The 12,715-nt window shown below is 43.4% G+C and overlaps 1 protein-coding gene across 7 annotated transcripts in view; it reads left to right on the plus strand.

Annotated features, from left to right (window-relative positions):
• Positions 1 to 12,715, plus strand: part of LOC124796088 (AF4/FMR2 family member lilli-like) — a 482,595-nt gene that overhangs the window by 399,267 nt on the left and 70,613 nt on the right. For all 7 annotated transcript variants that reach the window (XM_047260193.1, XM_047260215.1, XM_047260177.1 and 4 more), the window contains exon 3: positions 7,185 to 7,304. In XM_047260193.1, coding sequence (XP_047116149.1) covers positions 7,185 to 7,304 — 120 coding nt within the window. The remainder of the gene's footprint in view (positions 1 to 7,184; positions 7,305 to 12,715) is intronic.

Genomic DNA, 12,715 nt, shown 5'->3' on the forward strand with positions numbered 1-12,715 from the left:
CCATTCAAGAGAGATGCTCAAAAGAGTGTCCATTTTCCTGAGTGCCATCTAAATGACCTGCTGATGAGAGACTAAGTTGCTGGTGTCGCGGAGCGGCGAGCTTCCTCGGAGCACTGTTTAAAGTCATTTGGGGTTTTCGGTTCGCCGGCCGGAGTGGTCGAGCGGTTCCAGGCGCTTCAGTCTGGAACCGGACGACCGCTACGGTCGCAGGTTCGTATCCTACCTCGGGCATGGATGTGTGTGATGTCCTTAGGTTAGTTAGGTTTAAGTAGTTCTAAGTTCTAGGGGACTGTTGACCGCAGATGTTAAGTCCATAGTGCTCAGAGCCATTTGAACCATTTGAATTTGTTTTCGGTTCGGTAACATAAACACGATTCTTTAGATATCCCCACAAAACGAAATCTACTGGTGTTGCAACCCTGCTGACCATTCCTTAGGATCATCGTGTCTTAACCATCTTCAAGGAAATCCATTGTTCAGTTCTTACACATCATGCGCAGAATGGGCTGGGTGACCACAGTGATTTTTCCACATACTACCTCTAATGTTTAGACAGAAATTTTCAAGGAGAGCACCTAAATTGCTGACAATAAAAGCCCGACGCATCTCACATGTCAGTACCTGCGAAATAAAGTGGAATGATGATTTCTATGTCCAAGGATTTCATATCGCACGTTAATGAACCAGCTACTTTAACGTTCGAAGTGAGCTGCCGAACTAGGACTTTCTGTAGCCCAGTAATGTACATTATGCCTATTCACTGCACCATAATTTGTGAGCACGTATTTATCAGAGAACATAACACGTTATAAGGCGTTCAGAGTGGAATTACTCAGCGCCCAGTCAGAAAAAGTAACTCTCCGATAGCTCACATGTCAGTGACAGGTGGTACCGATGAAACTTGTGAGAGTGTACCATTCGCCACACAGATGTAAGGCCGATACCTGAAATTTATCTTAAGCTGAAATATGGATCGTGGTTTATTCCGGCTAAAACAAAACTTTCCTAGCCTCACTTCTTGTTGGTCTTCTTCTATAACTGCCGTGTTTTCTCAAAATATTTGTCTCTCGAAGCCGTTTTAGTGGCTGAAGGAGCTCTTCGCCCGGGATATCTCACAGCGTAGGCCATGGCTGCTTCATTGCATTGGCGTCAGCAATATGTCTACGTATTCGTTGCCATGTTTATTTCACATCAGCTTCCGTGCCAGACCAAACTTTCTTTTTTTTTGCGCATTTATGCCTTGTAAGGACACGTTCTACAGTCTTAACACTCGGACCAAATAAGACTTCGAACAGCGCATCGAGGAAGTTTGTCCCTCCGTGATCCATCAACTTCACAACTCGTCCACAAATCGTTTAGAAGGCGCCTTTCGTTGCGCATTCACGAAAATGAGCACTCATTTGAATACTCAAATTAACTGAAAGCCCGACACCTGAACATACAGCTGAACACAGTCAGTTATGTGCAGCATACCCCTAAAACTCTGATCAAAGCTCTTTAAGTAAAATTGATAGAAACTTGATAGAAACTTGATTTAAATTGATTTGTACACAGTTGATTTAAAAACGTCAGCTACATGACAGAAAAAATAACTTTGTGTATGAAAGATGCTGTAATTATCGAAAATAACTAAGTAAATCATGTTTATAACCCTGCAGAAAGCGTATGTTTCTTACGTTTATCGACCTACAAAAAACTCCTTTCGCTTATTATTTTGCAGGTTATAGAGAAAAACACATTGTTTGGAAAGCTGTTAGAGAGAGGAAAGGAAAAGAATAATATAAAAGAGAAAAAAACAGAGAATGAACGATGTTCGTTATTATTACAATAGTATGTGGAGGAGGTGTCAAGTACTATGAGTGATGCTGAGTAGCCTTAGGTAATCGTCTGGCTACGGTTATCTACCTCTAGTTCCTTTTTGAAACAAGCTTTAGAAGTTTCATAGATTCCAAAGCAAGCCGACGGTTTACTGTAGTATTTCCCGTTTTACCACCTGTGTGATGGGTACGAAGGGTACAATCTCCCTTTCAGGCTTAACTTCGATTCCAAATACAACTCGCCTTCGAAAACGGCGACAAGGAGGTAGTATGCTACAGGTATTTCCTCCGTTCCCTCTCCGGTATCGAATCATTACCCTCGCTCACAGTACGTCGCATCCTTCTGCCCCGAACACGCATCAGCTAGACCGCATGCTATCGTTTGGCTGTCTGTAAGTACACTGAAATCATTTTATTCAAGAATTCAGATTTCAGCTCATTACGGAGTGCTTCGTAGATGAAAATGCCTCGAAACTGCTGTCTTCCGTACACCAACAAGGACTCGCAAACTGAACTTTCCAGCTGGAGGTGGTTACGTGTTTATGGCTTTGCAGCCACAGCTGGATTGCTCTTATCTTTGGATTGCATATAGATAATTTCGGTACGGTCCATGTGCTGCCTGAAAGTACACGAGACCAACGGTTTGTCGAACGTGACTCATTCGGAGTCTGTCGCCGCCTGGAGACGTTGCCTGACATTGGGAAGAAGCAATATGGTCGACTTATGCGGCAGAAGAGTCCAATCCCTTCACAATACCAGTGGGCTCTCGAATCGCTCGAATTTGATTTGGGCAACAGGTACGGATAGCCCGTGAATGAGCACTTTCACCTGGTTGGAAGTCCATGTGGTTAAGAAACTGAAAAATATCCTGTCTTTAACACAGCTTTTAATTTTCAAGACTTTCTTGTCATTTTCATGCGACTCTGTTCTCCGAAAGTTAGCTGAAAAATCTGGAAATTTATCTACAGCCATCTCCCGACTATCCTGATGCCGACTATCCGTGCATTTCTTTAAAAAGAAGTCCTGAAATATTCCGTTATAATTAAAAGAAGTGTGTTCGGTTAGAATGAAAATTTGGGGTTGTGAAGACGCAGACGATGAAACCATCTGCGAGTGGTGAAATAGCTGCGATTATGAACCGGGATTTGAGTAACTAAGTGATGGACTGTAGTGTGCTGTGTTCGATAGAGGAAGGGAGCGAATTCGAGGTGATCTAGTAGCCCGTTATCATGCATACCGAGGCACTCAGGTGCGTTCATGTGTTATTAGCGCATCCGGTAAAAAATTCTTTTGCGTATATTGAGCAAGCAGTAAAGGAAACAAAAGAAAAATTCGGAGTAGGTAATAAAATCCATGGAGAAGAAATAAAAACTTCGAGGTTCGCCGATGACATTGTAATTCTGTCAGAGACAGCAAAGGTCTTGGAAGAGCAGTTGAACGGAATGGACCGTGTCTAGAAAGGAGGATATAAGATGAACATCAACAAAAGCAAAACGAGGATCATAGAATGTAGTCGAATTAAGTCGGGTGATGCTGAGGGAATTAGATTAGGAAATGAGACACTTAAAGTAGTAAAGGAGTTTTGCTGTTTGGGGAGCAAAATAACCGATGATGGTCGAAGTAGAGAGGATATAAAATGTAGACTGGCAATGGCAAGGAAAGCGTATCTGAAGAAGAGAAATTTGTTAACATCGAGTATAGATTTGTCAGGAAGTCGTTTCTGAAAGCATTTGTATGGAGTGTAGCCATGTATGGAAGTGAAACATGGACGACAAATAGTCTGGACAAGAAGAGAATAGAAGCTTTCGAAATGTGGTGCTAGAGAAGAATACTGAAGATTAGATGGGTAGATCACATAACTAATGAGGAGGTATTGAATAGCATTGGGGAGAAGAGGAGTTTGTGGCACAACTTGACTAGAAGAAGGAACCGGTTGGTAGGACATGTTCTGAGGCATCAAGGGATCACTAATTTAGTATTGGAGGGCGGCGTGGAGGGTAAAACACGTAGAGGGAGACCAAGAGATGAATACACCAAGCAAATTCAGAAAGATGTAGGTTGCAGTAGGTACTGGGAATGAAGAAGCTTGCACAGGATAGAGTAGCATGGAGAGCTGCATCAAACCAGTCTCAGGACTGAGTACCAGAACAACAACATGTTTTGACTCTCAGGAAAATGTGAAACGTCATTATAAAAAAGGTGATCGAAAAATAGAAAGTGGAAAAATTGGGCTTAGTTTCATGAAAGTGAACTGAAAGCAAATTATATAAAATTCAGTGTGTCTTAAGTGGATTCTGTAAATAAGTAAGTAATGCACAGTGCAGGTAAATGTGACCTTCTTGTTTGTAAAGCAGGAGACGACAGATTTCAGTAAAAACATGGATAATTTGCATTTGCGTTTTTTGGTTCCGCATTAACCCAAATAAACGGGAGTTTGTTATATGTAAAATCTAACTTGGTCATCGGGGCTCGGTTCGAAGCGAGACTTGTCATTGAAGACAATCCTAATCCAGCTAATCCGATTGTTGGCCGAAGACGTGTCTGGGAACGCCCCGGACAGCGGTGGGATACCAGCCTCACTGTCGCCCACCATACAGACCGACAACCACGTGTTATGGTCAGGAGTGCCATTTCTTTTCATAGCACAGCCCCTTTGGTTGTCATCCGCGGCGCCCTCACGTCATAACGAAACGTCGGCGCTGTTCTACGCCTCGTTTCGTTCCCCTTCACGGTAAGCCATCCTCGAATCACATTCCAGCAAGATTATGTCCGCCCTCAGACGGCGAGAGTGTCTACTGCTTGTCTTCGGGCTTGCAAAAACGTACCGTGGCCGGCGAGGTCGTTGGGTCTCTCCGCATTTGAGAACGTTTGGACCATTATTGGAGAGGCCCTCCAACGACCTCGGGGTTTTGGCGATCTAACGAGCCAGTTGAACAGAATGTGGTACGATATACTTCAGGTGGACATTCGACAACTCTATCAATCAATGCCAAGCCGAATAACTGCTTGCACAAAGGCCAGAGGCGGACCAATGCGCTGTTGACTTGTTCATTTTGTAAAGCTTTATCTCTACAGTAAACCATTCAATTTTTCTGAAATTGTAATCATTTGTTTGTCTGTGCATGTACCGGGTGATCAAAAAGTCAGTATAAATTTGAAAACTGAATAAATCGCGGAATAATGAAGTTAGAGAGGTACAAATTGACACACATGCTTGGGATGACAAGGGGTTTTAAGTTCAAAAAATGTCCGACAGATGGTGCTTCATCTGATCAGAATAGCAATAATTAGCATAACAAAGTAAGACAAAGCAAAGATGATGTTCTTTACAGGAAATGCTCAATATTTCCACCATCACTCCTCAACAATACCTGTAGCCGAGGAATAATGTTGTAAACAGCACTGTAAAGCATGTCCGGAGTTATGGTGAGGCATTGGCGTCAGATGTTGTCTTTCAGCATCCCTAGGGATGTCGGTCGATCACGATACACTTGCGACTTCAGGTAACCCCAAAGCCAATAATCGCACGGACTGAGGTCTGGGGACCTGGGAGGCCAAGCATGACGAAAGTGGCGGCTGAGCACGCGATCATCAGCAAACGACGCGCAACGTTTCTCGCAACTTTTTTGGTTCTAATAAAACCGCATGTCATTGCAAGCATGTGTGTCAATTTTTACCTCTCTATCTACATTATTCCGTGGTTTGTTAAGTTTTCAAATTTATACTGACTTTTTGATCACCCGGTACATCACATCTATCGATCCTTCCCAATGTCAGGCAACGTCTCCAGTTGGCGACAGACTCCGAATGAGTCACGTTCGACAAACCGTTGGTCTCGCGTACTTTCAGGCAGCACATGGTCCGTACCGAAATTATCTGTATGGAATCCAAAGATAAGAGCAATCCAGCTGTGGCTGCAAAGCCATAAACACGTAACCACCTCCAACTGGAAAGTTCAGTTTGCGAGTCCTTGTTGGTGTACGGAAGACAGCAGTTTCGAGGCATTTCCATCTACGAAGCACTCCGTAGTGAGCTGAAATCAAAATTCTTGAATAAAATGATTTCAGTGTACTTACAGACAGCCAAACGAAAGCATGCGGACTAGCTGATGCGTGTTCGGGGCAGAAGGATGCGATGTGCCGTGAGCGAGAGAAATAGTTCGATACCGGAGTGGGAACGGAGGGAAATACCTGTAGTGTACTACCTCCTTGTCGCCGTTTCAGAAGGCGAGTTGTATTTGGAATCGAAGTTAAGCCTGAAAGGGAGATTGTATCTTCCGTACCCATCACTCAGGTGGTAAAACGAGAAATACTACAGTAAACCATCGGCTTGCTTTGGATAATTTTTTCTAAAGACCTTCGGATAATTTTTTCGTGGTGGGTTCTTCTTCTTCTTCTTCTTCGGGGGTATGTCACCCACATTTGTAGACATATTTCGTCTGCACCTGTAGCGAATTTCACCCTGGAGTTTCATTCTCAATCCTGAGGAAACTTGTAATTACGCCTGGTTAGGAAGTATGCGAAAGAGTTGGACTGTGGTTGAACAAAGTAAGAAAATGAAACAAACTCTTCTTTTCATTAATAGGGTGAGTATTACATCTCACTTGTTCACATTCAGTGACAGATCTTTAAAAAAAAGCTTGGATCTGGGTTTAAATGAAAAGTCGAATTGTTTTAAAAGCGTCCTTTATTTCAACTTACAAAAAATGCTCCAAAAACAAATGAGCTCGTTGTGTTCGTGAAACATTCTTTGAAAATTGAAAGCACATCACGCGTTACTGCTGCTATAGTGCCACATATTCGATCCGTCTCCAATTCCGCATCTCCCGTGAAGTACTTTTGTAGAAATTCGGCCCTGAAACATACCGATAAAATTATTGGCTCGCTGCAGAGCTCATTTCCCAAACTGGCTGGTGATTTCAATAACACTTACAAGTGACAACCTGCGCTTTATACTTTCCAGGTCTTTCAAGTCCACTAAACACAGGAAAGAATTACCAACAAGTAGTTTTCGAACATTTTTGCATGTTATCTTTTCTCTCTTTGAGGGAGTCATTGTGACCTTCTCTTGGGGGTGCGCCTGATGTGGTGTCCCGGTGTGATGTGTGTGTTTTTTGCCGACCCGTCGTGCCCCTGCGGTAAGGCGGGTCTGCCGGCCGCGGCGCATCTGCCTCTGCCTCTGCCTCTGCCGCTGCCTCTGCCGGCGCGCCAGGTGTGCATTGCGCGTGCGCGCCAGCGTGGGGCGCGTGCCGGCCGGCTTAGTCTGCTACACCTGGCCGTGGCAGAGGCAGAGGCAGAAGCTGCGATGCCCGCGGCCGGCGAGGGTGTCGTGTGTGCCGTGTGGACTGACGGCGGGCTCTGTGTGCAGTCGCAGATCCTGGAGCGCGTCAAGCCCGACCGCGTCACCGCCAGCAAGCCCGAGGAGGACCGCAGGCGCCGCACCATCATCGTCGAGAAGAAGAACGGCTCCTTCGGCTTCACGCTGCAGGTAGGCCGCCGTCGTTTCGAGAGCGCGTGTTCATCTTGCTATTAAGTAACAACGGCACTTCCATTAATTATGTCCAGAGTTTTCTTTAAGGAGGATAGGACGTCAAACGGGACGACCTGGAGCGGGAGAGACACCACAGGAAGTTTTAACTTCCACTGTCTATGCTTTTAAAAATAAATTCATAAAACTCTGTCAGAATAACCAGAAAGGATTCAGGATTTACACTTATAGTAGTGGAAGTTCAAAAATATAAGAAAATGATTTATTTTTTTACATTTGTACTTCACCTTTTTTCACTTATCATTGGCTGCATTTGTTGCTATAGGTACACTTTTCTTCTTAAGTAAGGGAGATTAATTTTGCACAGCATACCAACCATACTTGCAGGTGTATGAAACTCTAGAATTTTCCAAATATATTAAAAACTGTGGTAAAAATTGAGATAATTAATTATAATACTTGAGTTTTTTTCTAAACAAAGTTTAAAATGTAACAGCACATTCATTTTTTCATAAATTAAATAATTTCTACGGTTTCATACACCTGTAAGTATGGTTTGTATGCTGTGCAAAATTCATCCAAGAATCTCTCTTACTTATGAAGAAACGTGTACCTACAGCAACAAACGCAGCCAATAGAAGTGAAGAAATGATGAACTTTCATATGTAAAAAAAATTATTTTGTTACTTTTTTTGAACTTCCACTGCTACGATTGTGAATTCTGAATCCTTCCTGGTCATGCTGACAAAGTTTTATGAATTTATTCGTAAAAGTATAGACAGTAGAAATTAAAATGTGCTGTGGTGTCTCTCCTGCTCCAAGACGGCCCGTTTGGCGTCCTACCCCCCTTAAAATTTGATCCCCGCTCCCCTCTTGGTGAGATGTTGTGGGACCCCCGTCACCTCCCGCCTTTAATCAGTTTTAAAAACTGATTAAAACACAGTGTTTCCACACACCTGATTAAAAACCTTTTTATTTTAAATATGCCAAACCCGAGTAGTATTCAGACGGGCAGAGAGACGTAGACAAGCTCCACGGAAACAGTATTCATCGTTTTGACGTATCCCTAAAAAATTTACCTTTTATTGGTATGTTATGTACATAAAGTGACACAGAATCTTTACATTCTTTGCAGATGAGACGGCATCTTCTGCACCTTTCTTTGAACCGTATGACTGCGTAGCTTTTCAATCTGTTAATGTTTACATCATCGCTAAGAGAATTTTTGTCGGTGAACTTCGGCTTAGCTTCCTTCCATAAACTTCTGGCTGGCTCGTGTGTTTCGACTTGTCGGCATGGTGTTTAACATAGGCATTGTAAATTTTTATAGAAATTCGTGTTGAACACAAAACCATCCGCTTTATGTTCTTCGCAGAATCACGTCTGACTCACTGACTGTCACGCAGTGATTTCGATCAGCGCGGCAGAGATATCCCCGAATGAAATCTGTCATTTGTGCGGCACTTGTTTCAAAGCGGGGAATCCCGGGCATGCACACGTGTAGAGCAATCAGTTCTGTCAGATACGCGCTGGTGGGCACTTTTATATTGTCTGTGCTGGAGATCAATTACATAAAACGAAATGCTATTCGTTACAATAATACATATTCAATTAGTGAAGAAGTTGACGTGAGATTTTCGTTTTTAAATTTTTATTTTTATTATTTAATTTTCGTTTTTAAATGAGATTTGGTGAGATTTTCCCGGACGCCTCCCCCCCCCCCCCCTATTCTGAGGTTGCGTAATTAATGGAAGTCCCCGAAAGTCTTCCGTAGACTCCACTGCTATCCAGTTCTATTATTCCATAGTGAAATCTTCTAAACTACTAGAGGCGTAATAGCAACGTACCCACTCGTCATGTTTATGAACTATTATTCGTGAAATCTTCGATCAAGATTTGATGTTCTGTTAACAGCAGCTAAGGCATCAGTACTATCGGTAACTCAAGTGTGTTAATTTTTCAGTTTCGGCCATAGACTAAACTTTTTATTTTATTGATTGGGCACACCAATAGAGCCAGCTAAAACTTACATAGGTGCCTTTTCACATTAATTTAAATAAGTACGATGGCCCAAAAATCTGCTTCGTACATCAATAAACTAGTTTCCAAGAAGCAAAATAATCTCTCTCTCTCTCTCTCTCTCTCTCTCAACACACACACACACACACACACACACACACACACACACACACAGACAGACAGACAGACAGACAGACAGACGCACGCGCACCGCGCGGAGCAAACGGTTGTCTTGACGCCGGTCATCCTATGGAATATAACAACCCGGAGATTCTTGCATGTACTTCAAGCTATTGGGACAGTACTGTTTAGGGAGCTGTTGGAATTAAATTAGCAAGTAACCTTATAAAAGAGATGGTGGTTATTGTTTAAATTCTGCATGGAATCCTACTCTCTTACTTGCCAAAACACGGAGGGACAGAGTTAGTGCTTCCTAATCCGTTGACTATTAATGTCACTATCGGTAACTTCTGACATCGTTCATCTTTGTTTTGCGATGGCGCTATTGTATACGGTGTGTGTGTGTGTGTGTGTGTGTGTGTGTGTGTGTGTGTGTTTGTGTGTGTTGTCTTTAAAGAGTTTCTCTGAAAACCGAGGTTGCACAGCGCTTAATTGCCACAGTTTTGCTTTGAAAATGGCAGGCTGTACTGCCGAAACATCGGCGGTTGTCGACGACATTTTCCGTAAGTTATTCGAACATTGTATACGCCGGGAGAAACTTAGTCTCAAACTGTTGAGAAACTGCAGTTGCTGCTCCGTTCTCTTGTGCCAGATAGAGATAACAGTCGCAGTGCTAAGACTTTCGCCGCGTGTTCTAGAGGATATAGGTTGAAATCCCCGTCTGGCCATTCAGATTTAGGTTTTCCGTGACTTCTGTAAACCTCAGAAGGCGAATGTCGCTTTGGCATTTTTGAAAGTCACGGTCGATTTCCTTCCTCAGTCCAAGCCTCTCAGATTAATCCCTAATGATCTCGTGTTCAACGTGACGTTAAACCGAAATCTTCTTTCCTTCCTTCTTGTACCAGCTCCTATGGTATAGTCCGGGAGCGGTTTAACCCGTAATTGCGTCAGCATTACACACTTTTCGTTTCCGTAGGAACATAACCCATACATCTTACCTAAAGGATGCAAAAACCTCTCATCCCCCACTGCGCGATTAGCCTCAGTGCTTATACGTTCAGCTTAGCAGCTTCAGTTTCAAGTCTCAAGTGCGCAGTGACGTTTTGCGATGCTGCGTATGCTTTAGAGCCAGCTGTTATTCGTGACTTGAGAGATTACACAGACCTTTTTTTTTAACGAGCTGCTCGCCCAGGTCCCGAAGGGCCAAGGGGCGTCAACCGACCCAGATCCTCTGACTGGCAGCCGTCTACACTGCGCTGACCACTCAGCCACGGAGGTGGACAGAATTAAATGTTAAATCGCGTGAAAAAAAAAATTGCAGGAAGCACTGCATCTCAACTACACCAGAAATTCCTAAATTAACTGATCAAGCCACCAAGCAACCGTAGATCTGATTTCACCACACAACTTCTATTCTATGAAATGAAAAATGAAATGATCATATGGCATTGATGGCCGGTAGCCCCCACCGCGGGAAGTTCTGCGACCCGGCAGGGAATCGAACCTTTTTTTCTTTTTTTAAACCAAACCCGGGCTCATGGCATGGCAGTCGGACTCGTTGACCATTCAACCAATGGGGCGGCCTCTACTCTCTGCATTCTTGTGATGTGCTCATAGTTTCCAGAGATTATAATGCTCAAATCTGGAGAGCAAAGTTCACTGATGATCCCCCAAATTTTCGTGCAAAATGCAGAATAGTGACAAATACAAACAATTTTCGTGTTTAGATTACAGTTTACATTCGATTACAATGCATTATTAGTCACAGTCATCGGCTCAATTAGGTCGCGGCTAGAGCGCGAGAAATCTTGGGTACTATTCCCGCTCGGGAAAGCTTCCAACCTCTCTCTGGGAACGAAACTTGGCTCAGATGTCGTATCGGCGAGCGCAGCGGAGTCTCGCTGTTGAGTCATTTCCTCTGTCGCAATCGCGTTCTCATTAATTTTGTATTCATTAGCACTGCCTTTGAATTGAAGGGAAACGCGGACAAGTGTAAACAGTACCATTGTTCCAATGCTAAAATTAGTCAGCACATTCCCCCCCACCCCCCCCCCCTCCCCCGCATAGTAAGAATACTTCGCACAAAAATAAGCGAATGAGGTGAAGACGAGCACGGCACTGCTTTCCCTATATTTGCTGATATCTACTGCCCCGTCTGTGTCCACAGAGACAGCTTCGTGTGCGCTTCAGGCAGCCCCCTTCATTTTGTTTGTAAACACAGTTGCGTTCATTACTAACACAGTAGGAGCTCGTTTACCCGGTCCTTATTAATCCGGACCTCCGTGCAGTAGTAGTAGTTGTTGCCGCTGTTGTGGTCTTCAGTCCGAAGACTTGTCCGATGCGGCTTTCCATGCTACTCTAGCTGTGCAAGTCTCTTCACCTCCGAATAACTACTGCAACTTACACCCTTCCGAATCTGCTTACTGTATTCATTTCTTGGTCTCCCTCTACGATTTTTACCCCTCCCTCCCATACTTCACTCTTATACTAAATTGGGGATCCCTTGATGTCTCAGAATGTGACCTATCGACCGATCCCTTCTTTTGGTCAAGTTGTGCCACAAATTTCTTGTCTCCCCTATTCTGTTCGTTAGATACGTGATCGATCCATCTCATCTTCAGCATTCTTCTCTAGCGCCACATTTCGATAGCTTCTATTGTTGTCTTGTCTAAACTGTTTATCGTCCGCCTTTTACTTTCCTACATGGCTACAACCCACACTAATACTTAAACCTCTATTCAGTGTTAACGACTTTGTCTTCTTCAGAAAGGCTTTTATTGCCATTGCCAGTCTACATTTTATACCCTCTCTACTTCGACCATCATCAGTCATTTTGCTCCCCAAATAACAAAACTCATCTACTACTTTAAGTGTCTCCTTTTCTGATCTAATTCCCCCAGCATCATCTGATTTAATTCGACTACATTCCAATATCCTTGTTTTGCTTTTCTTGGCGTTCATCTAATGTCTTCCCTTCAAGAGACTGTCCATTTCGTTCAGCTGTTCTTCCAAGTCCCTTGCTTACAGGATAACAGTGTCATCGGAAAACCTCAAAGTTTTTATTTCTTCTCCCTGAACTTTCATTCCTATTCCAAATTTTTCTTTGGTTTCCTTTTCTGCATGCTCATTGTACAGATTGAATAACATCGGCGATAGGCTACAATTGTCTCATTCCCTTCTCAACCACTGCTTCCTCTTCATGCATCTCGGCTTTTACAACTACCGTCTGAGTGCTGTACAAGTTGTGTCTTTGCTGTCTGTATTTTACCCCT

Source organism: Schistocerca piceifrons, chromosome 1 (assembly GCF_021461385.2).
Source record: "Schistocerca piceifrons isolate TAMUIC-IGC-003096 chromosome 1, iqSchPice1.1, whole genome shotgun sequence".
NCBI lineage: Eukaryota > Metazoa > Arthropoda > Insecta > Orthoptera > Acrididae > Schistocerca > Schistocerca piceifrons.